Source organism: Harpia harpyja, unplaced genomic scaffold, assembly GCF_026419915.1.
Source record: "Harpia harpyja isolate bHarHar1 unplaced genomic scaffold, bHarHar1 primary haplotype scaffold_39, whole genome shotgun sequence".
NCBI classification, from domain to species: Eukaryota; Metazoa; Chordata; class Aves; order Accipitriformes; family Accipitridae; genus Harpia; species Harpia harpyja.
In genome coordinates, this window is record NW_026293320.1 from 2,238,766 (window position 1) to 2,262,649 (window position 23,884).

Below are 23,884 nucleotides of genomic sequence, written 5' to 3' on the forward strand. Positions count from 1 at the left end.
ATGAAGGTGCGAGGAACATTTATTTCTGTGAGACACAAGCTGGGAATCAAAGGCTGGTGGTAAAAATCTGGTTTAGGTTTTGAAGTCAGTGGGAGGTATGCCTGAGTTTCAGTGAAGCCAAGGTGTGATGGTCTTTGTTCCCATGATGATACAGACTCCTGTCAGGGCTGCAAAGAAAGGTGTGGGATACTTGGAAAGTAATGGACACATAGTGAACAATCCAGGCACGATGGACCTGATTAACTTGTGAGCCAAGGACGCTTTGCAGGCCTCAAAGACGCTTTGTAGGCAGTAGGCCTCAAGGACGCCTTGCAAGCAGCTGGCTTCAAGGGCGCTTTGTTAACGATAATTGTTGCTACAATTTTGATGGAGCAAGCACAAAAAAGCAGGACAAAGTTGGGCCTATGTGACGGAAAGAAGGACAGAACAAGATACAGGCGGAGACAATCATTTGCGTGATCAGAAAGTCTTATCCAATCAAACTATTGCTTTAGGCGCGTGGATAGCACATGCTAACCAATCTTTAATCAGCTTATGCGTGATCGGGAACCAAAATGAGTATATAAACCGAGCTATTAGGGCAATAAAGTGGCATCTGCTTGATCATATTGATTGTGTGCAGTGTCCGTGACTTCCGTGTCAACAAAAGGCTGTCTGATTTTATCCACATGAAAAGAGAGTAATAAAAATACACTGATACGTGGTGCATGAGAACTGTACATGGCTCAGATACTTCTTTGACAATATATGTCACTTTTTAAGGGTGATGGTTATATCTTTACGGGACACTAACTATAAATAAGAGATGTGTTGTGGATCACTTGTGAAAAGATTGAAGGCAACTGACTTGAATATTTGCTTTGGAAAGTGCCCAAAGAGCAGGCAGGCAGTCACCTGGAGGATTTTCATTTTGACTGCTTCTGCTTTCTGCGCTATTTATTAGATAGCTAAGTTACACAGTGTTGAATTAGAGAGCATATTTAAGTATGCTGTGACGTTATTTGTATTCTGAATTTGAATTCTTAAGTCCGCTGTGAAGTACTAATTCCCCTTACATCCTTGAGCCTGTGGTTCACAAATGTTACCGGAGTTCTAACTAACTTTTTACTGAAGAACAAATCTGAGTTTTAACACCACTTGGATTTGATTGTGTGAGCCTCCTTAACACATACCCAACTCTTTTTCTAATAAAAGAAATGCCACAGGACAGAAGTCTCTGTAGCTGAGGGAAGGAACACCAGTGATTGCTTCAGCCTGTTTGCCAGCAGGTTCCCCTGGAGCCCCAGGGACACCTGGAGGGAGCCCAGAGGGGGCAGAGAAAGTGCTGCCTTGGGCTGGTCCTCTGCTGCTGAGCTGGGCTGGGCTGCTGGGCTGGAGGGAGCTCATGGCAAGCAGGCAGCACTGCAGAGAGACAGCTCTGCCCAGGAGCAGCTCCTCTGCAAAGCGCAGCAGGGCTGAGGGCACTGCCTGCAGGCACCGAAGGGAGAGAAGTGAGGCAGAAATAGGTTAAAGGTAGTCTGGGGTGGGAGGTCAGAGGAGAGGCGACCTGGAGAAAAATCTTCAAAGCCCTTCACAGGGTAAGTCTCTGGCTGCAGGGCAATGCAGCTGTGGTTCCTGGAATGACCTTCTAAAGCTGGCACATCCCACAGCCTATGGGATGTGTCAGGAGGACTCTCACGGTTTCTCCAGTGTAGAGAAAAAGGACGTGCTTTGGAGCACAGCTTCCCTGCTGCACCCTCAGAGGGACAGGGCATGTCAGCTGCCTTCCCCTGGGGATGGCTGCAGAGTGTGAAGGTGGGTGTGCAGCCAGGGGTGCCCAGGGCTGTCCTTCTGAGCAGGGTCCCTGCACCCCAGGGGGCTGTGTGCTGGGGCAGGGACTCTGCCACTGGTCAGGGTAAGTACTCAGCCTGCCTGGGGAACTCCAACAGCAGAGTGGGGAGAAGCTGTGGGTGGAAGAAGCAATCCCCAGCGGGGCAGGGTCCTTCTGCTGACAAGAGGGTGCTTTGTGGGTCAGGGATGCTCACAGCTCCAGATCATTCCCCAGGACATTTCTGAGGGCACTTTTGAAGTGTGAGGTCAAAGCAGGGTTTACGCTAATGTTAAGGAGCTTTCCTGATTCTGTGTTTTCTGTTTCCTAGTCTTGGGGAATTTGGGGGGAGAAATGGAAAAGGAGCTGTCATGCTTGAACAAGTCCCTGAGACTCCTGAGCTGTAACTTGGAGTGATCAGTAAGTCTGATAGGAGCCTCCAGAAGTAGAGCACAGGGACTGAGAACAACTGCCTGGCTGTGCTGGTGTCTGGCAGGTGGCATGCACAGCTGGGTAAGGGTAACTCTTTCCTGAGTGCCCAGCTGCCTCTCCCCTTGCCTCTCTGAGCCAGACCATCACTGCTTTTTTCCTTGTTTCCCCACTTCTCTGTGTTATTGCTATTGTTCCTGCTGTCAGGCTCTCTGGGGGGGGAGTTTCAGCTGCAGAGACACACACTGATCTTGTGGGTCCTCCCATGCAGCTGTGTCCATGGGAACAAGTGTCCCATCTTTCTCATTATCTGAGGGGTTATGCTCAATGCTGTCTGTGGGGCTGGGGAATGAGCTGATTCTCCCTTACAGAGATGCCATCACATCAGGTCACTTGTCTATCACCTCAGAGTGTCCTTCCAAGCTGTTAGCTGTCCTGCAGGATGCCAATCTGTCTCATAGAATCTTTCTGTTATCTGAAAGCCCCATGGAGAAGCACAGAGATGCTATGACTGAGGAAATGCTCTTGGGTTGGTGAAATGAGCCTGGTGTGTCCTTGGCTAGAAGCAGGGTGCTGAGACTTTGAGAAAGGGTGAGATATTTGGTGGTCTGCAGTGGATGTCTCTGCTCTCAGCAGTGTCTGGTGGCTTTTCAGGGTAACATGGGAGCGTGATCACCCTCCATCTCAGAAAGGTGCAAGCACAGTGAAAGTGGGAACTAGACAGAAGGATGGAGCAGCTCCCCCTCTCTCTGCACTAAGCCACAGGCAATCGTCTTGACTTGCCTGGCTCACGCTGTTCTCCCCGAGTGCAGCAGAAATGCTGAAGGTTCCCGAGATCTAAGAAAACTCCCCAGGGGCAATGTAAGCAACTGTAAAAAACCCTAGAACTCTTAAACTACTTTCACCCTCGTGGTTCCTTAGCACAGGGGGTGCAGATGCTGACAAGCCCTTCTGTGTTAGGAGCGGTTTCAGCTGACAAAGTCAAACACCAGACTGGCCCCTGCCCGCACCTATCCCATGGACCCACTGCTGCAGAGCAGGGCTGACTTTTCAAGAGCCCATGGGCAGAGGCCCTGCTCTTCATTGCAAGCTCAGCCAGCACCAAGCAGGGTTCCAGCCACAGATCTGAAGGAAAGTCTCCTAGAAAAGGAAAAGTTTCGTTGTGTGTGAGAGTGGGAGGGTCTATGGGAAATGGCTTTGATATTGCTCAGAGAATAATGCCCTGACCCTTCAGTGTCTTTTTTCTAATTTGACAAAACCCCATTCCCACAGGAAGAAAAAGTCCAACAGCACTTCCATCACTGAGTTTCTTCTCCTGGCATTTGCAGACACGTGGGAGCTTCAGCTCTTGCACTTCTGGCTCTTGCTGAGCATCTACCTGGCTGCCCTCCTGGCCAACGGCCTCATCATCACTGCCGTAGCCTGTGACCACCGCCTCCACACACCCATGTACTTCTTCCTCCTCAACCTCTCCCTCCTCGACTTGGGCACCATCTCCACCACAGTCCCCAAATCCATGGCCAATTCCCTCTGGGACACCAGGGCCATCTCCTATGCAGGATGTGCTGCCCAGGTCTTTCTGTTTCTCTTTTTGATCTCAGCAGAGTATTTCCTTCTCACTATCATGGCCTATGACCGCTACGTTGCCATCTGCAAACCCCTGCACTACGGGACCCTCCTGGGCAGCAGAGCTTGTGTCCACATGGCAGCAGCTGCCTGGGGCTGTGGGTTCCTCACTGCTGTGCTGCACACTGCCAATACATTTTCACTACCCCTCTGCCAAGGCAATGCACTGGAGCAGTTCTTCTGTGAAATCCCCCAGATCCTCAAGCTCTCCTGCTCAGATGCCTACCTCAGGGAAGTTGCGGTACTTGTGGTTAGTGCCTGTTTAGTCTTTGGTTGTTTTGTTTTCATTGTGCTGTCCTATGGGCAGATCTTCAGGGCTGTACTGAGGATCCCCTCTGAGGAAGGACGGCACAAAGCCTTTTCCACGTGCCTCCCTCACCTGGCTGTGGTCTCCTTGTTTGTAAGCACTGCCACGATTGCCTACCTGAAGCCCCCCTCCATCTCGTCTCCATCCCTGGACCTGGTGGTGGCAGTTCTGTACTCAGTGGTGCCTCCAGCAGTGAACCCCCTCATCTACAGCATGAGAAACCATGAGATCAAGGGTGCCCTGAGAAAACTAATGACTGGATGCTTTCAGAAGCAATAAAGTTCCTGTTGTCTTTTGCATAGTACTTCTATCTCATTACAGTCCCAGCCTGTCTTCTGGTGGGTTTTTTAGGGTAAATTGGGGTTTTGAGTGCAATTTTTGATTGCTCTTTTTGCTTTGTTTTACTTATCTGAATTCTTTCCACAAAGAAATGCCTTTATTCCTCCGGTTTCTAATCCAAAGTCTATGCAGCTTTTGTGTGCCCTGGAGGCTGTGCAAATGAGGAGCTGTACCCTCTGTGTGTTTAAACAAAATAAAGGGCCCTGCAGTGACTTGGTTTTTTTGAGATCCTTCCTCCAAGACCTCTGCAGCTACAGGGAGCAGTGCCTGTGTGCAGAGGGGAAGATGAAAAGAGTCCCGGCACAGCAGCACCGCCAGGGAGCTTGGTCTTTCCCGAGCTGCTCTCTTCCCACTTCCATGCTTTCCTTCTGAACCCTTTGGTTGGTGGAAGGCCTGAGTGCTCTTGAAGCTTGGTTAGAGTCCTGCTGTGTGGCAGGCCTCTGGTCACGGGCAAGGACAGGCAGTGGGCACTTGTGTGACAGAGCTGGCCTCCATAGCAGCATTTCCATCATACAAGGGGATCTCCTCAGGCCTTGTGCCACAGATGCCCCCCAGCTCTGGGGCTCAGCCCTCTCCACCCCCGAGGAGCTGCTGTGCCCTTCAGGGGGTCTGGGGCTGTGGGGTGAGTGCCCAGAGCTCTGCCGCACCCTGTGGTGGGCACTGCTGTGGGGCCAGCCCAGACTGGGCTGTGCTGGGGAGAGGGCAGGGGAGGTGGAGAGAGGTCAAGGGAAGTGGGGAGAGTTTATGGGGAGCTGGTCTGTGCTGGAAAGTGCCCAGGAGAGAAAAAATATCAGTGTAGAGCTTGTAGTCTGTGGGCATGCAGGGCAAGGACTCACATGGGGGTTTTGTCATTCAGAGCCAGGGCTTGTGGCAAGCATTCAAGACATGCAGGTGTAGGGGAGAGGAGGAGTCTGGTCTGTGCGTTTGGTGGTGTGGACAGATGCGAAGGTGGCTCAGGGCCTTTGTCACCTTCAGCATCTCTCATTGGCCGTTTCCAGCACTTGCTGGTCACCCCAGGTTTACAGGTGAGTTTTGCTGTGAGGCCATCTCCATCTTCCTGGTGGTCCAAAGGCTGGTTTTGGGGAACAGACAGCCCTGCTGAGCTTCTCTTCTTCCCCAGACCTTGGCAGAGCAGAGCTGTCTGCAAAACCCCATGTAGGACAAGGCTGCGGCAGGACATGGGTCGGGTGCTGGGAAAGCTGCAAAAGTAGGAGGGTCATGGTGGAACAGTAAAGAGAAGGCTGCCATTGGGATCACAATGGGGGGAAGGTCCCCGCCCCTGACTCTCCCCTTTCCCATACTGTGCCTGCACAGTGGGGCCGTGGGACCGTGTATGGTCAGTGGGGCTGGGCCAGCACAAGGACAGGCACCATGAAGCAGCTGCCAGGAGGCAGGCTCACATTACTCCTTTGATCCAAATTCTTCTACTCATCCCAACGCCAAGAGGAGCATGGGGGACAGTGAAGAGGGGGTTAACAGTCAGTATAGAAGAATTCTGCCGCTCCTTCCTCCTCACACTTCTCCCCTGTTCCAGCTTGGGTCTCCTCCATGGGATCCCACAATATTTGTGGTCAAGGCTATGTGGTGTTCATTTTTTTCTGCCCTACCTTTCTCCTTTATAATCGCAGAATCACAGACATGTTGTGATTGGAAGGGACCTCTGGAGATCATCCAGTTCAACCCTCTCAGCTGAGGAAGGCTCAGCTACAGTATGTTGCTCAGCACCTTATCTAGGTGGGTATGGAGTACCCCCATGGATGGGGACTCCACAACCTGTCCGGGCAGCCTGTTCCAGTGTTTCACCACCCACAGCGTCAAATGATGTTTTCTTGGGTTCAGATAGAATTTTATACACATTAATAAGATCCCCTTCAGCCTTTTCTTCTCCAGGATGAACAGTCCCACATCTCTCGGCCTTTCCTCCTAGGGAAGATGCTCCAGTCCCTTCAGCCAGCTTTGTGGCCCTTTGCTGCACTTGCTTGAGTAGGTCAACAAGTTTGATGCACTGGGCAGTGCAGCGCTTGACACAGCACTCCAGCTGTGGCTTCAGCAGCGCTGAGTAGAGGGGAAGGATCACCTCCCTTCCTCTGCCAGCAATGCTTCTCCTGATGCAGCCCAGGAGGCTGTTGGCCTTTGCCATGAGGGGGTATCGCTCGCTCATGCTCAGCTGCTTGTCCTCTGGGACCTCAAGGTCCTTCTCTGTGGAGCTGCTGTCTAGCTGATCGACCCCCAGCATGACGTCCACAGTGGGGTTGGATGACAGGCTGTCCTCCCCCAGGGACTTGTCCTTCTTGAAGATGAGCTTCACCTCTGGCACAGGTCCCACAGTGCTGCAGAGTCACCTGGGACAGCAAACCCCTCTCCTGCCAGGGCTGCACAGCCCAGGCCTCTTTCTCTCTGGGCTCAGGGACTGCAGCTTTTGTTCTTGGTGGGAACCTCATTCATCATGATGTTGCCACCTGCCATCTACTCCAGCATGCCTCTGCTGAGAAGCAAAGCCTTTCTAGACAAGGGCTCCCATCACTTGGTAGAGGCTTTCCTTGTTATGAGTCTGCCCTTGGCCCTGGAGCCACATGTGAGGTGCTGCAGTCCTAATGGGCATCAAAGCCCACCACCTGGGACGTGGACAGCGGCAGCCCTGTGTGCCATGACAGAGCTGTGAAATGAGTGGCATAAGCTGAGGTGAGGAAGGACACCTCCCACGGGTTATTTGGTGAATGGAGACACAACATGCTTAAGAGAGACCAACACAGAAGCTGAGAAGCGGGGGATGCCTTGTGTGATGTCAGGGCAGCTCAGATATGTGTGGACATTGTCTATGGGACGGGCAACTGATGAGGTGGGAGCTTCTGTGTGGGTCAGCTTCTGAATAGGCCATCCAGTCTGATGCTCACCTGGACCTGGAACTCCCAGAAGAGGAAGAGCTGGTCAGGGATGTGAGGAGTGGTGTCAGCCTTGGCCATAGTGACCATGAAATTGGGGTGTCCCAGATCCCCAGGGATGGGAAGAAGGAGAGTAGCAGAGAGCAGACCCTGCACATGAGGGAATGAGAATTTGGCCTATTGAGGGCACTGGCAGGTGGGGTCTAAGATGGCAGTGTCAGGGCCCTGGGCAGCATCACCTGGGGCCTCCACCCACACCTCTGTCCATGGGCCCAGGAGACAACTGAAGCCTAGGCCTGGGTTTCAGCCCCAGCTTGATCTATGCTGTAGGGCTACTGGTCTCCAGCCATAGACACAGCCTTGCCTGTCCATGGACCTCGTTGATTTGGACATACAGGCTCACTTCCCAGCTTGATTCTTTATGGGATGCACAATGGAAGGACTCTGTGGCCCTCCAAGTGCCAGACCCCAGCTGAGTCATGGAGGCCTAGGGCCTTTCTGCTCCCTTTCTTCCTGTCATCCCTTGGTCAGGTTTTGGGAGGAGAGGAAGGAAAAGCAGGGGTGCTTTCCAGGTGCCAATGATTGAAATGGGGGAGCAGAGCCATCACATGTGCAATGATCTAAAGGCTATGCCAGTTCAAAACTGTTATCTTCTGCTGCTTAAGTCTTCAGCAGGAACCTGGCAGCTCTGAGATGCCTCCATCTCCCTCTCTTGTAGCAATTAAGCTGATAGGACCCCAGTCACAGGCTTTCTTTCAATTCCTTTTGCAGCCTAAAGCACCCCATTGGTCTGCAGATATGCCAGGAAACTTGCATAAGGAACCCACTCCTGTGGACAAGAAGGTGGATGTTCCCAGGAATCTCAGGAGGCGTGGCATACCCATAGCTGTGCTCAGGGAGCTGGTCAAATGCCTCGTCTCCATTTCTGTAATGCTGGCCTAGACGCCTGGTTCATGTGTCAACTCTCTCTGTGGCTGCTGACATTTACGGAGCAACCTGGTCTGACCGCAGAGCTGGCCCTGCTTGCAGCTGGGCATTGGACTACAGACCACCTGAGCTCCCTTCCACCCTGAATGGTCTGATCAGCGTATGATGTAGAGACCCTCGCCTCCAACTTTATCTCTTCTTGTACAGCTTGTGGCAAGGCACAGGCTCCCGGAAGGGCTGGTGGGCAAGAGACTGTTGGGGAGTCTCTAGTCCAGCCTCCAGGCTGGCTGTGACTTTGAGGAGCAAGGAAGAGCTCCAAAGGTGGAGATCACAACAGCAATCCTCCTAGTCCATTTTATTTTTCCTAAGGCTCAGCCTAAAGCTCCCAAGAGGCAAGTTGTGGCTGTTGACTCTGTCATATCATTGGCCACTGCAGAAGGCAGCTTGGCTCCATCATCTCTCCAGGTAGCTGTAGGCTCTTCTTAGGTGGCACCATGCGTACTTCAGCAGGCTGGAGAGGCCCAGTTCCCTCAGACTCTCCTCACAGCTCGTGCCTTAAGTCCCTCACTCCACCTTGCAGACCTCCTCCGCACCTTCTCCAGTTTCTCCACTCTCCTTTTAAAATGGGAGGCCCACTGGCTCATACGGCATCATCCTGCTGCCCAGGCCCTTCTCCTCAGAGCACTCCTTAGCCGGCCAGGTCCCTACCCATGCTGCTGCATGGAGTTGTTGTGCAGCTTGTGGGTTGGGATAAAAACAGATAACAGTTGAATGAAAAAAGATTAAAACAAATATAAACCCAACCCAACAGGCAATGCAAAGGCAATCACTTACCACCTCCCACAAGCAGACTGACACCCAGCCAGTCTCCCTTCAACAGACACCTTGAATGACAGGAAACTCCACTGCCTTCTTCCTCTGCCCGAGCTTTTATTGCTGAGCATGACGTCATATGGTATGGAATATCCCTTTGGTCAGATGGGGTCAGCTGGCCTGGCTGTGTCCCATTGCCCCCCAACTTCTCGCCCACCCTCAGCCTACTCGCTGGGAGGGAGCAGAGTGAGAAACAGAGAAGGCCTTGACGCTGTGCAAACAGTATTCAGCAACAGCTAAAATGCTGGTGTGTTACCAACACTGGTTTAGGCACCAATGCAAAACAGAACACCATAGGGGCTGCTACGAAGGAAGTGAGCCCCACCCCAGCCAGACCCAGGACACTTGAACCAGGGTCCCAAAAATGGACACAGTAGTGTACAGGTGGCTTGACAAGTGATGGGCAGGGGAGACAATAATTTCCCTCACTCTTTGGGCGAGGCTCTTCTTTCTACACTCCAGGACACTGCTGGCCACCTCTGCTACCAGGTAGCCCCGGATCATGTGGATCACTGCTGGATCGTGTTTTGCCTTCTGTCCCCCAGCACCACCAGGGCTGTTTCCTCAGAGATGCTCTCTGGCCAGGCAGTCCCCTTCCCCTGCCACTGCAGGCTGTTAGTCTATGCCAGGCGCAGGATCTGGCCTTTGTCTTTCTTGTATCTCACAAAGTCCCTGACAGGACAGTCCTTCTGCCTGTTAGGGTTCCCCTGAATGGCATCCCAAGGCACAGGAATGGTCCTCCCAATATAGTGCCATCAACAAACGCGGTGAGAGTTGCCTCCTCCGGGTCATGGATACAGGTGTTAAAGTGCACAGCGCCCAGGAGAGTCCCCTGTGCAGCCCCACAATGCCCCAGTATGTCCCACTGGCCTCCAGGTAGGGTATGGCCCCTTCACCACTGCGCTCTCAGCCTCATCATCCAACTGGTGTTTTGCCCATCTCTTTGTCTACCCATCCAGATCATAATGTCCTAACTGGAGTAAAAGGATATTGAGGGACACTGTGCCAAAAGTCTTGCTGAAGTGGAAGTAAACAACATCCACCGTGCTTCCCTCATGAACAAATGTGCTTCCTTCATCATGACAGCAATCAGGTTCGAAAGGCCTGATTTACCCTTGGAAAGTCCAAGCTGATGTTGTCCTTTTTTAGGTGCCCAGAAATGCCACCCATGAGGAGTCATTCCATGGCACGCTCCTCATCAAAGTGACCTTGTACAGCCTGTGGCTCCCTGCGTTGCTGTCGTGGTTTAACCCCAGCCAGCAACTAAACACCACGCAGCCGCTCACTCCCTCCCTCCCACCCAGTGGGATGGGGGAGAAAATCGGGAAAAGAAGCAAAACCCGTGGGTTGAGATAAGAACGGTTTAATAGAACAGAAAAGAAGAAACTAATAATGATAATGATAACACTCATAAAATGACAACAGCAATAATGAAAGGATTGGAATGTACAAATGATGCGCAGTGCAATTGCTCACCACCCGCCGACCGACACCCAGCCAGTCCCCGAGCCGCGAAACCCTGCCCCCCACTTCCCCGTTCCTATACTGGATGGGACGTCACATGGTATGGAATACCCCGTTGGCCAGTTTGGGTCAGGTGCCCTGGCTGTGTCCTGTGCCAACTTCTTGTGCCCCTCCAGCTTTCTCACTAGCTGGGCATGAGAAGCTGAAAAATCCTTGACATTAGTCTAAACACTACTAAGCAACAACTGAAAACATCAGTGTTATCAACATTCTTCGCTCTGAACTCAAAACATAGCACTGTACCAGCTACCAGGAAGACAGTTAACTCTATCCCAGCTGAAACCAGGACAGTTGCACTTTTGGCCTCTTTAGGAGATGGGTGCAACATTGGTTTGTCTTCACTCTCAAGAGACCCCTACCAATTCCACGACCCTTTAAAGAGGACATTCCAAAGAAATATCAGTCCTCCCCTGTAACTTCCTTACCACTATTCTGTTTGTCCTACGGTGTATTTAGTTGCTCTGGTCTTTCATATAGTTACACCTGTCCTGACAAAATGACCATTTCTGAAAGTCATCTTTTCAGATGCAGACTGCCTAGGCAAAGGCCCTTTCCATTATGCTCCACTTCTCCCCTTCCCTTACTCTTTGTTCATCAAGATACCTCTCCCTTATGCAGCTGCTTTGAGCTTCAGGGAGTTAAAAGCTTGCCTGGCCTCCAGTAGTCTAATTGTCTCTTTAGCCAATTCTTTAGTTGTGTTTATCGCTAACTTTTTAGTTTCTGTCACAAACATTTCTCATAAGACTATCCCTTGTAGAAAGGCAGCCTCATTAGGGGCAGCTTGTACGTCACATATGGATGAGGAGGGTGACTTATTGTTTATGAAACTTCATCATGATTTTCTTTGCTTTCCTTGCAAATAGGAAAAATTCTTCTGGGCCTGTGTGCAGCCAGTTCTCTAAGGAGAGCAGGGGGGAGATGATGCAATGGAGCGGTAACATCCAGCTGTAGAGATCAGTGGAGAAGTCTGAGGCATGGAACAGAGATGTAAGCCCCAGGTGGCCAATGTCAGAAGTGCTGAGGTTTGAAAGGTGAGGAGCACGGGTGTCCATACAGTGTCAGACCTCAAGGCACTGCTTTTCCTAGCTGTCCAGACCTCCAGAGGAGACACTCTGGATCATTATCACTTGGAGAATGCTTCTATCACCTCTTCTCTAAACTGAAAAGTAGTAAAAACTATCCTTTAAAAGAAAAAAGTCATGGGTATAGGTGCACTTTGAAATCTTCCTCCTTAACCACACTATGAAGCTTTTCTAATTAGCTGTACAAGTCTTGAAGATTGGAAGAAAATTGCAGGAAGAAAGAAGGCTTGTTAGGGCTTTCTGTATCTTAATGAGCCCCATGGTGTGTTTGAGGCTGAGTCCATGAACCTCAGCTACTGAGAGCAGAGTGAAAGAAACTTCTCAAGAAGTCAAAGTCAGAAGCAAAGTACCTTGAAGCATTAATGGGCCCCACTGAGGGCCATTACTGACAAAGCCTCCCCAGGGACTCGTTAGAGCACATAACTGGAGGCTGTGACTGCAGGTAGGCAAAACCCCTGTGCAGGTGGCTGTAATGCTGAGAAAACCCTTGGTTTGTTTCATGCAGCAGAAAGGCCAAGCCCTGATCCTCAGGCCCTGGGAAGGCAGATCCTGTCCCTCATGCATGGCTCAGGGCTCTTCCTGGGTCAGCAGGACGTGAGGGTGAGCAATGCCAAGTGTAGGGATACTCTGCAACACCTCCTGGCTTCCCCAAGCAGGGGTGAGGAAGAAACTAAGTCCAGAACCTCAAAACAAGTTTTGCCTGGTAGGCCGTGGTGGCAGAGGCAGCTGACAAAGCCAAGACAACTAATACCTTGGACCTGTTCTGCCTTTCAGCCCTGCCAGAGCACTTGGCCATCTCTACTGCAGGCTGTCATAACCTGTCCCAGGCCTTATCTCTTTCCCTTCAGGCTGTTGACGTCCATCTTGCTTTCCCACCTAGCTCTCACCCCAGCATTTCTATTCCTTTGCTGACATCTCTCCAGCCTGGCTGGATTTTCCTTGAAACACAACGCCATGGGCTGATCCGGGCTCTCTCTGGGTGACCTCTTGCACCACAAGGCTACCCTTTGAGTGACATTTCTTTCTCAACACATCCAGTCTGAACCTTCCAAGCTGCACTTTGTGCAGGTTTCCTTCTCTTCCCACTTCACCAAGAAAAGCTCCATCATCTCTGAAGCCACCCTTCACGCAGCTGCACTCTACTACTAGAGTGCCCTGAGCCTCCACTTCACCAGGCTAAAGAAGCCCAAGTCCCTCAGCCTCTCCAAAGAGGTTCCAATGCCCATCTTGGCAGATGTCCTCTGGGACCACTCCAGTTCTTCCCCACTCCTCCAGACCGGGCAACCCCACACCCAGACACACTAGTCCAGATGTGGCCACACCAGTGCCGAGGCCAGAGGGATGAGAAGAGCCTTGCCTGGGTGGCCACGCTCCTCCTAATACAGCCCTGTATGTAGTTGGCCTTATTCACTGTTTGTAGTGTTTGCTCTATCAAATGGCATTTTAAATGGTACTGCACCGAGGCTGCGTGCCTTTCTTACTGGGGACGTAACAAACCAGAACCTCCAGGTACAGAACTACAACCAAGGCACGTGCCTGCTGCTGGCTGTCAGATTCTCAGGTAGAAGCGATGTCATAGTCGACATGCCAGCCATGTGTCTGCTGATGGCCAATGACCCCAAGAGATTGGAGATTCCAATGACCTCACACTCGCCTTCATGGCCATGCGCCTCCTGCTGGCCTATGAGCTTCTCAGACATAATTGGTGTCAGAATGATAGCCCAACCCATTCAGCCTTCTTGTGGCATGTCAACTGACCAGACAGAAGTAACCTCACCATGATCTTCCAAGCCACGTGCCTGCTGCTGTCCCGTCACGTACTCAGGCAGAAGAGGTGTGAGAACCCATATCCGAGCCCTTGTCCTGGACGGGCCTACCAGGTACTTAGGGAAAGGGATTCTCACAAGCAACGTGCTTTTGCTGGCTTGGAAGATGTGAGCATAAAAGCAGATATCCCAGTCATGAGTTGAGGGCTGACCTATCAGCTCCTTCAGAAAGAAGTGACCTCACAGTCCCTTTCCCAGCCATGTTGCTGCTGCTGGCCTATCAACTCCAAGGACAGAAGGGACCTCGCAGCCACCTTCCCAGCTTTGTGCCTCCTGCTGTCCCATGAGATCCTGAGGTACAGCTGACCTCACCATAGCATTCCCACCCATCTCCTCCTTGTGGCCTATGAGCTCATCAGATACAGGTCACCTCACATTCCTCTCCCAATGCCCTGCAACTGTTCTGGGACCTCACGATCCCTGCCCCAGTCCCAAGGGACCAGACAGCTAGCTTAAAGTTGAGGAAAAGTGACCAAGATGAGGGCAGTAAGAGTGTGCGAAAGAGAGCTTCAGGGATTTGTTGTTCAGGTTGGAGTTTAGGGATTAGAGCTCACCTTGCAGGGTTGGGGTTTAGGCAAAGGCTTAGGGAGAGAGTTTGGTGTTCTGCTGAGGTTCCCTGGCTAGCATTTAAGGTGTGGGCTAGCAAGGTGGGTTAGGGTCTTGTTTAGGGCTGGGGTGAGGGCTAGGATTAAGGCCAACATGTTAATAGTAGGGGTAGAGGCTAGGGGTCAGGCTGAGCAATGAGGTAAGTGTGAGGGAAAGGGGTTATGGGTTTGGGATTTGGCTTAGATGTAAGCTTTGAGGTTAGCGATAGCCTAAGCTCAGCTAGGTTAGTAACAGTGTATTACTCTCAGGGGGAGGAGGAGTATTTAGGGGTAGGGTTAGGCTTAAGTTTACTAGTTAGAGATAGTGTAAGGGCTTAACAGGAATGTTTTCACAGCAATGTCCCCTTAACCCATTTTACCTCTTCAAAATCTTTCCTGTCTGTTGGTCCAGCCCTCTTTCCTCCCCCAAATCTCCCATTTCTTTTGACCAGGCTCCTCCTGACCTCCCCAAATGTGTCATCTTGTTGAGGGTGGCTTCCTGATGACCTTCATGACCTCAGAGTATCTCTCTCCCTGCTGCTGCTGACCAGTCAGAAGTGACCTCACAGCCACCATCCAAGGGGACATACTGTCTGCTGTGCTTGAGAGGCCTCTTCACAGCCTACCCAGCAGCACTGGAGGAAGGTGATGCCCTGCACCACCCCAGAGCTTCCCTGCCTGCAAACCCACTCGTACATCCGAAGGATTCCTGCATCAATTTTCCCACATGGGTGCTTCAGTTACCACAGGGCATCTTGGATTCCACGACCAACTCTGTGCAGGCAAGTGAATCAAGACCAGAATGTAAATTTTAGAAAAAAGTTGAAGCCTATGCAGAAAAGGAAATCTATGTAATAGCAAAAAACCTCTTAATTTCCAGCTTTTAATGATCTTTTATGAAATTTTGCTCATCACGGAGGGATGCTGCTAGTATCTGGTCCCTCAGAGGACTTTGTACCACTGATGGAATTTGATCCTGACTGTCCAGCCAACTTCCCATGCACTGCATCGTCCATGTCTTCAGTCCAGATGTCAACAATCCGCTCTAAGGAGACTACGGGAAACCACTTCCAAGGACTTGCAAAAGTCCAGGTACACAGCATGCCCTTCTTTCCCCTCCCACATGGGTTCAGCAATCCTTTTCTTCTCCTTCAAGCAATGGAGATGGCTGCAAGAGCATTTTCCCTGTCACCTTGCTACGGACTGAGGTGAAGGTGGCCGACCTGTAACACTCCCCATCCTCCTTTTTGCCCTTCTTGAAGATGGGTTTGAGATTTGCCTTTTCTGAGGATCTTGGAACCTCCCTGATCTCTCTGCCCCTTCCAAGATGTTTGAGAGAGGCCTCGTGATGACACCAGCCAGCTCCACCAGCACCTCTCTGCTGCGTCGCACACCAAAAGCAATCTTCATATCCCACACTTGCAGGTTAGTGCCCAGGACACTGCACAAGCCAGTCCGGGTCCTCTGGTCTGGTTCAAAAGAGAACCAGAAGCGATCTCTTCCTGCAGGCCCACAGCTCCCATGGGCTCTCCGTGCAGCTCACAGCTTCCCTGAGCATTTTTCTCAGTGTCCCCCTCCCTCAACCTTTCTAGTCCACAGGCTGTAGATAAGAGGAATGAACAGGGATGTGAGGATGGTGTAGATAAGGGGCTTTGTCAACCTATTTCAGGAGGGCTCTTCTGGGCATCACACACCCAAGGATGAGGGCATCATACCAAACAGTGACACTAGTGAGGCGGGAGAATCAGGTGGAGAAGTCCTTCTGCCTGCCTGCCCCGGATGGGAGATGTTCCTCAGGGTGGCAGCTCTGGTGCACACAGGATGACCATGTGAACAGGAAGGGGAGGGTGGGAACTAAAAAGCAGGTCATGACAGCAAAGAGCATGAGTGTCACAGTGTCAGTGTGTGAAAGCTCCAGCAATGGGGTGAAATCACAGAAGAAGTGGTCCACTCCACTGGGGCCACAGAATTGTATCTGGGACATGACTGAAATGATTACTGTAGATGACAGAAATCCCCCTAGCAAAGGAGACAGACCTGGCAGTTCCTGAGTCCTGTAGAGAGCAGGGCGTGTCACGCAGCCCAGTACTGATCGTAGGATGTAGTCACCAGCAGTAAACACTCTGTACCTGCAAAAGCTGCAGGAAACAACAGTGACACCATGATGAGCAGAGATGCTGCTGTCCCCGGTCATGAAGCTGGCCATCAGCTGGGGCAGGGTGGTGGATCTGTAGAAGATCTCCAGGGAAGACCAATGCCCCAAGAAGAAGCCCATGGGGGTGCACAGGTGTTGGTTTGCCACCGCCCGCATGATGATGAGGTTTTTCCCAAGCACAAACACCATGCAGGTCATGAGAGAGAGGAGGAAGAGATTTGTCTAAGGGCTGGGAACAGTCCTCATTCCATAGGTGTGGGGGATTCCATGATGGCCCCATTGGCCTTTCTCCATGGAAGGTTTTAGGTCCTTCGTTTGCCCTCTAACTTGGTAGGAAACTTACGAGGAAGAACATTTTGTTTGGTTTTAGTTGCTTGGGTGTCAGACAGGTAATTCACTGCGAGTACGTTTATTTTGTTTAATTAAAAAAGGGGTATAGCGCCCTGTTCACACAGTCGCTGGGTCACACTACTGAGGTAGATAATGAAGGAGAAGTGGGGTGGCCACAGTTTTTTTGTGGACAGCATTATCACAAAGAAAAAAATCAAAAAAGGAAAAAACCTCATCCAACAACAATGACAACAACAAACACTAATAAAGGCTGGACCTGCAATGAGGTCCATTATGAGTCATATGCTGAAGAGGATGGACACTCTGCAGCTTCTGGAAAACATTCAGTCATCAGTTGCCACGCTGCATCCCTGAGGTCCTGATTCCTCCTGCTGTAGATGAGGGGGTTCACAACTGGAGGTACCACTGAGTACAGAACTGCCACCAGCAGGTCCAGGGATGGGGAGGAGATGGAGGGGGGCTTCAGGTAGGCAAATACAGCAGTGCTTATAGACAAGGAGACCATGGCCAGGTGAGGGAGGCACACAGAAACAGCTTTGTGCCATCCCTGCTCAGAGGGGATCCTCAACAGAGCCCTGAAGATCTGCACACCGGACAGCACAAAGAAAGCAAAACACCCCCAAAAAGAGGGAAACAGTAAACATGAGAAGCTGAAATTCCCTGAGGTAGGCATCTGAGCAGCAGACCTTAAGGATCTGAGGTACTTCACACAGGAACTGGTCAAGGGCATTGCCCTTGCAGAGGGGTACTGAAAATGTATTGGCAGTGTGCAGCACAGCAGTGACTAACCCACAGCCCCAGGCAGCTGCTGCCATGTGGACACAAGCTCTGCTGCCCAGGAGGGTCCCGTAGTGCAGGGGTTTGCAGATGGCAGCGCAGCGGTCTTAAGCCATGACAGTGAGAAGAAAATACTCTGCTGAGATCAAAAAGACTAACAGAAAGAACTGTGCAGCACATCCCAAGTAGGAGATGGCCTTGATGTCCTAGAGGGAATTGGCCATGGCTTTGGGGAGAGTGGTGAAGTTGGAGCCCAGGTCGGGAAAAGAGAGGTTGATGAGGAGGAAGTACATGGGTGTGTGGAGGTGGTGGTCGCACACAGTGGCATGATGATGATGAGGCCATTTCCCAGGAGGGCAGCCAGGTAGATGCCCAGGAAGAGCCAGAAGTGCAAAAGACGCAGCTCCCGCATGTTGGCAAATGCCAGAAGGAGGAACTGAGTGATGGAGCTGCAGTTGGAAATTAACTTCCTCTGGGCATGGGGGACTGCCCAAGACGCAAAAGGCAGTGACAAGTTTGAAGAGACTTCTCTAAACAAAACCTGATGCATGTCTCACAGAAGTCCCACTGATATTGCCTCACCTGTGTCACGTCCCTTTCATGGGCTGTGGTTGATTGGTGCTGGCTGAGGGTGACCCAGGGAGCAGGGGGGCTCTGCTGTGGGCTCTGCAGGAGTCACTCCTGCCCTACAGCAATGGGTAAGTAGGAACTCAGTCTGTTCTAAGATTAAATCCGATTTTGTGACATCAAAAAGCTTTTCAGCATTGTCACTCCCAATGCACCCAGTCCAGAGCCTCAAAATAGTTCCTCCTGGTAGGCCTCGGTGGCAGAGACAGCTGCCATAGCCAAGGGGACAAAGACTTTGGGCCTTTCAGCCTTGCCAGAGACCTCGGCCATCTCTATTGCAGCCTGTCCTACACTGTCCAATGCCTGCACCTCTTTCCCTTCAGGCTGCAGACACTCATCTTTATTTCCCACCTAACTCTCAGTCCAGCATTTCTATATCTTCACTGATCTCTCCACCTTCACTGGCTGTTCCCTGAAACACAAAGCCTTGGGCTGATCCCGTCTCCCTCTGGGTGACTTCTTACACCACAGCACTGCCCTTTGAGGGACATTGTGTTCAGTCTGGGCCTCCTCAGCTTCCCTTTGTGGCACTAGTTCTTTCTCATGCTGTCTCTTACTACAAAGAAAACCTCCACCATCCCTGGAAGCACGCTCAGGCTACTCCTATACTGTCTGGTGCCTCCACACCACTGGGCCAAAGAACTCCACGTCCCTCAGCCACTCCACACAGGCCATGTGCACTAGGTCCCAAACCCCACCTTGCAGACCTCCACTCCACACTCTGTGGTTCCTCCCTACTTCTCCAAAACGGGGAGCATCACCCTGGGACGCACCCTTGTGTGTGGGTCACACCAGGGCTGAGTTGAAGGGCATGATAACTCAGGTTGTCTGGGTAGCCCACACTCCTCCTAACGCAGCCCCATATGTAGCTGGCCTTGTTCACAGTGTCCATACTCTACTGGCTCATAGGACATCCCTCGTAGTGCCCAGGCCCTTCTCCTCAGGGTCACCTCTCAGTCGGTCAGGTCCCAGCCTGTCCTGATGTATGGCGTTATTCTCCCCACATGCCCCTGCCACCCACCTATGCAGGACTGGCCACTTCTCCTTGTAAAACTTCAAGTGATTTCCATTTGCAGAACCGCAGAGTTTCTCAAGGTCCCCATGGACTGAAGAACCATTTGGCCAGCTTTTCATGTTTGCGTGCAGCTCACCTTGATTGGGGTGTCTCCCACAAGATAACAGCATGAGGAATTGCAGGCCCCTACAAATCCCCTCTCCTGGAGAAACTGTGGGGTCCTGGGGGTCTGGTAGGGATAAGGCCATAGGTCTGGACCCAGAGGCAAAGTTGCCTTTTATGGCAGAGAGCGGCAGGAACAGGCGGAGCTCTGCCTGGGAATGGACGATGAGCCAGATGAGAGCTGAAGGGTCATGGGCAGCCCTGTGGTGGGTGGATGTCTTCTCCGGTGCCCCTGATGAGGAAGAGGAAGTAGATGAGGCATTCTTCAGACAACTGGAAGAAGTCTCTTGTTTGCAGGCCCCGGTCCTCATGGCACGCCTAAACTATCCCAACATTTGCTGAAGGGGACACATAGCAAGGCGAAAGCCATCCAGGAGGTGTTTGGAGTTCATTGACAATGTCTTCCCGACAAGGGTGAGTGAGGAGCCAGTGAAGGGGAGTGTCCTGCAGGACGTCATCCTTGGAAACAAGGAAGAGCTGGGCAGGGGTGTAACAGTCAGGGGTGAGAAAGTAGAGTTGAGGTTCCTGAGAGAAGGGAACAAGGCAAAGAGCAGGACTTCAGGAGAGCAGGCTTTTGTCTGCCAAGGGACATCCTTGACAGTATCCCATGGGATATGGTCCTGGAGAGAAGAGGGGAGAGCTGTTTGATGGTCAAGGATCTCCTCTTCAAGCACCAGAACAGTACACCGGGACATGCAGGAAGTCAAGCAACATTGCGGGAGGCTGGTGTGGGTGAGAAAGGAGCTCCTGACAAAAATCAAGCATGAAGAGGAAGCACAGAGAAGGTGGAAGCTGGCTGCTTTCCAGCCTCAGTGGTTCTGTGATTCTGTGCTGGAGAGAGACGTGTGTGTGTTTGTGCATGGGGGAACTGGAGGGATGAGGCGATCCCAAGGCCAGCTCGTGGATAAATGGAGAGCCTCAGCTCAGCTCCTGGAGAGATGACTACTGTTATGAATGTCTATAGAGGCCTAAGTTTTCCACTAACACAGCCTAGCAGACAAACAGCCCAGCCCTTGTTTCTCTTTTCTCCGCTGACAGTGGTTTTGCTTGGCTTACAGACCTCCCGAGATCCTTTCCAGGATGAACGATTGTGCATTTTCTTCCACCACTAGTCTTCCCTTGATGATGGTAGGGAGAGCACTGAGGTTCCCCATGACCATGGAAATAAGCAGACCTAAGTTTGGAGTGATCAGCTGTGGCTTTTTTGTCCCACTAAAGTCATGGATGCAAGGCTGCTAGGCAGGTAACCCCAAGCAGGCCTCATCATAGCTGAGCTTAACCTCTGGTTTTCTTTTTCCTTCTTTTCCCTCCCAAGTTCTCCTCTGATCATCCTCACACATTCCTCTACAAACAGCCCAACTGTGCTCCTTCCCCGCTGGCCCTGGATTTTCTGGCTTTGTACCCTCGTGTGGTGTTTCTAAGGTGGTTGTTGTGCTGATTCCTACATTGGTCAGTACAAACCCAGTAACTCCTTTTATTAGCTGTAGTGTCCTGCAACTTCTCACGCTGTGATCTTGTGTGGATGGCTCACCACAATCAGGGTGAGCCATCTGCACACAAATATTAACAGCCAGCAAAATGGAGCTTCACTCCAGGGAGACCCTGAGAAACTCTGGGATTTGGCCAGTAGAAACTTCTCAAGTTTTTCAAGGAGAATTGGCCAGTCCTGCGTCAGGGGGAAGAATAACCCCATATATCAGGGCAGGCTGGGTCCGCACTGGCTGAGCAGTGACCCCCATGAGAAGGACATGAGCACTACGAGGGACACCATACAAGCCAGTGGTGCATGCTCACCATGAACAAGGTCAACTGCATCTAGGGCCGCATTAGGAGGAGCGTGGCCACCCCAGGCATCCGGAGTTCTCATCCCCCTCCAGGGAGCCGCAGTGTGGCCACACCTAGACTAGTGTGTCCCTCGGTGGGAATTCCTGCTGTAGACAGGTGGGGAGGAACTGGAGAGTGCCCAGAGGAGGTCTGCACATTTCCTCTTCTTCAGGCCCCAAACCCCATCTGTGCAGAGCTCTTCTCTACCCACTCAACCCTGGGAACATGCGGTCCTGGAAGAACCACTGTGCTCTCCAGGCACTTCCAGATTCCCCTCCTAGAGGATGAGTGTCCTTAATGTCACCTGTGGAAAGCCCTGGGTACATCCCTCAATTACACTCACCATCTCACCTGTCATCAGACACCAGCTGGTGACTCCTAAATCCAGTCCTGTGTCTGTTAAAGCTCACAAACAGACACTAAGCTTTTTAGTCCTGAACACATGTAAGAAGAGGAATTTCAGGGGTGCAGTTCCTCAGGCCTCTTTGGAGAAAGAGCCTGGCATGAAAGCAGGGCACCAGCAAGATCCCATTTGATTACAGAGCTGCTACAAGGGAGGCTAACTCTGAGCCAGTGTTAAACATACTTTTATAAGGGCACCAGGTGCACTTATGCATGCAAAGTAGGTACATGACTGAGAGGTAGTGATGCACATGCAAATACTTGTGTAGACACATAAAAACCATGAATGAAAAATAACAGCAGCAATAATGATAATTATAATGATATTAAAAAAAGAAAAAAAAAAAGAAAGCAACAAAAAGCCACAACAAACAAAAACAATCCAACAAAAAACCCCTAGAATCAGATAGTCTGGGAATCATTTGTGGAGAGAGGTGTTAATATTCTCACTGCTGCAAAATGTCAATGAAATCACTTTCTTAAGGGCATCCTTGAGCTCCTGGTTCCTCGAGCTGTAAATAAGGGGATTCACTGCTGAAGACACCACTGAGTATAGCACTGTGTGGTGGATTGACCCTGGCTGGATGCCACGTGCCCACCAAAGATGTTCTCGCACTCCCCCCCACCACTCAGCTGGACAGGGGAGAGAAAATATAACAAAGGGCTTGTGGGTTGAGATAAGGACAGGAGAGATCACTCACCAATTACCATCACGAGCAAAACAGACTCAACTTGGGGAAAACTAACTCAATTTATTACCAATCAACAAGAGTAGGGTAATGCGACATAAAACCAAATCTCAGAACACCTTCCCTCCACCCCTCCCTTCTTCCCGGGCACAACTTCACTCCCAGATTCTCTACCTATGCCCCGCAGTGGCAGAGGGGGACAGGGAATGGGGTTTACAGTCAGTTCATCACACGTCATTTTCTGCCGCTTCATCCTCCTCAGGGGGAGGACTCATCACACTCTTCCCCTGCTCCAGCGTGGGGTCCCTCCCATGGGAGACAGTCCTCCACGAACTTTTCCAACGTGGGTCCTTCCCACGGGCTGCAGTTCTTCACGAACTGCTCCAGCATGGGTTCCTTGCACGGTGTGCAGTCCTTCAGGAGCACACTGCTCCAGCATGGGTCCCCCACGGGGTCACAAGTCCTGCCAGAAAACCTGGTCTGTGGGATCCTCTCTCCACAGATCCACAAGTCCTGCCAGGAGCCTGCTCCAGTGTGGGCTTCCCAGGGGTACACAGCCTCCTTCAGGCACCCACCTGCTCCAGCGTGGGGTCCTCCACGGGCTGCAGGTGGATATCTGCTCCACCGTGGACCTCCCTGGGCTGCAGGGGGACAGCCTGCCTCACCATGGTCTTCCCCATGGGCTGCAGGGGAATCTCTGCTCCGGCGCCTGGAGCATCTCCTCGCCCTCCTTCTTCACTGACCTTGGTGTCCGCAGGGTTGTTTCTCTTACATGTTCTCACTCTCTCGCCGGCTGCTGTTTCTCTGTGTCCTGCAACTTTTTTCCCTTCTTAAATATGTTATCACAGAGGCGCTACCACTATCGCTGATTGGCTCGGCCGTGGCTGGCGGCAGGTCTGTCTTAGAGCCGGCTGGTATTGGCTCTGTTGGACATACTGGAATCTTCCAGCAGCTTCTCACAGAAGTCACGCCTTCAACACCCTTGATACCCAAACCTTGCCACACAACCCCAATACACACTGCTTCCACCAGGTACAGAGATGGGGAGGAGATGCAGGGGGGCTTCAGGTAGGCAAACATGGCAGTGCTGATAAAGAGGAAGACCACCGTCAGGTGAGGGAGGCACGTGGAAAAGGAAATGCTGGAAATGTATTTCTGTGTATGTACACTAACCCCCTTCTTTCAGCCCATTGCCTCTTGTGCTTGTGTCTTGTACCATGGACATGAGCCTGACTCAGTCTTCCTGGGAACACTGCAATGCTGCTACATGTTTCGCCCAAGATCTTCCTTTCTCCGGGCTGGACAAGCCCAGCTCCCTCAGCCTCTCCTCACAGGTAAAGTGCTCCTGCCTTGGACCATTATGAGGGTCCTTTGCAAAACTGGCTCCTTCTTGCCGACATCTTTCCTGTACTGGGATCTGAAATCTGGACACAGTGTTTGGTATAATCCCTCCCCTCCATCACCTGGCCGTGCTACTGGTTGTACAGCCCAGGGTGCTCCTGTCCTTCCTTGCTGCCACGGCACACGGCTGCATCCTGTCCATCTCACTGTCCACCAAGACCTTTCCAAAACACCTCCTTCCAGCCAGGCAGCCCCCCGCCTGTGTCATTGCCAGGGTTAGTCCCCTGCAGGGAGAGAGACTGGCATCTGTCCTTGTGGGATTTCCCGAGTTTCAT

General features: G+C 51.6%; 1 protein-coding gene and 1 pseudogene across 1 annotated transcript; one reads left to right on the top strand and one right to left on the bottom strand.

Annotated features, from left to right (window-relative positions):
• LOC128138361 (olfactory receptor 14C36-like) lies at window positions 1–8,332 on the top strand. The gene is made up of 6 exons (XM_052779656.1): window positions 1–6; window positions 3,471–4,421; window positions 5,507–5,533; window positions 6,137–6,217; window positions 6,916–7,083; window positions 8,162–8,332. Exons 1-6 carry the CDS (start codon window positions 1–3, stop codon window positions 8,330–8,332), a joined length of 1,404 nt encoding a protein of 467 aa, XP_052635616.1.
• An 8,651-nt stretch (window positions 8,333–16,983) lies between these two features.
• On the bottom strand, window positions 16,984–17,713 carry LOC128138362 (olfactory receptor 14A16-like; annotated as a pseudogene).
• Between the last annotated feature and the right edge of the window lie 6,171 nt (window positions 17,714–23,884).

What these genes read in the sequence shown, in the direction of transcription:
- LOC128138361 (XM_052779656.1), top strand. An exon ending in TGGTCACCCCAGGTTTACAG is followed by an intron (nt 5,534 to 6,136) that starts GTGAGTTTTGCT and finishes TTATAATCGCAG; the next exon opens with AATCACAGACATGTTGTGAT. An exon ending in CTGAGGAAGGCTCAGCTACA is followed by an intron (nt 6,218 to 6,915) that starts GTATGTTGCTCA and finishes CTCTGGGCTCAG; the next exon opens with GGACTGCAGCTTTTGTTCTT.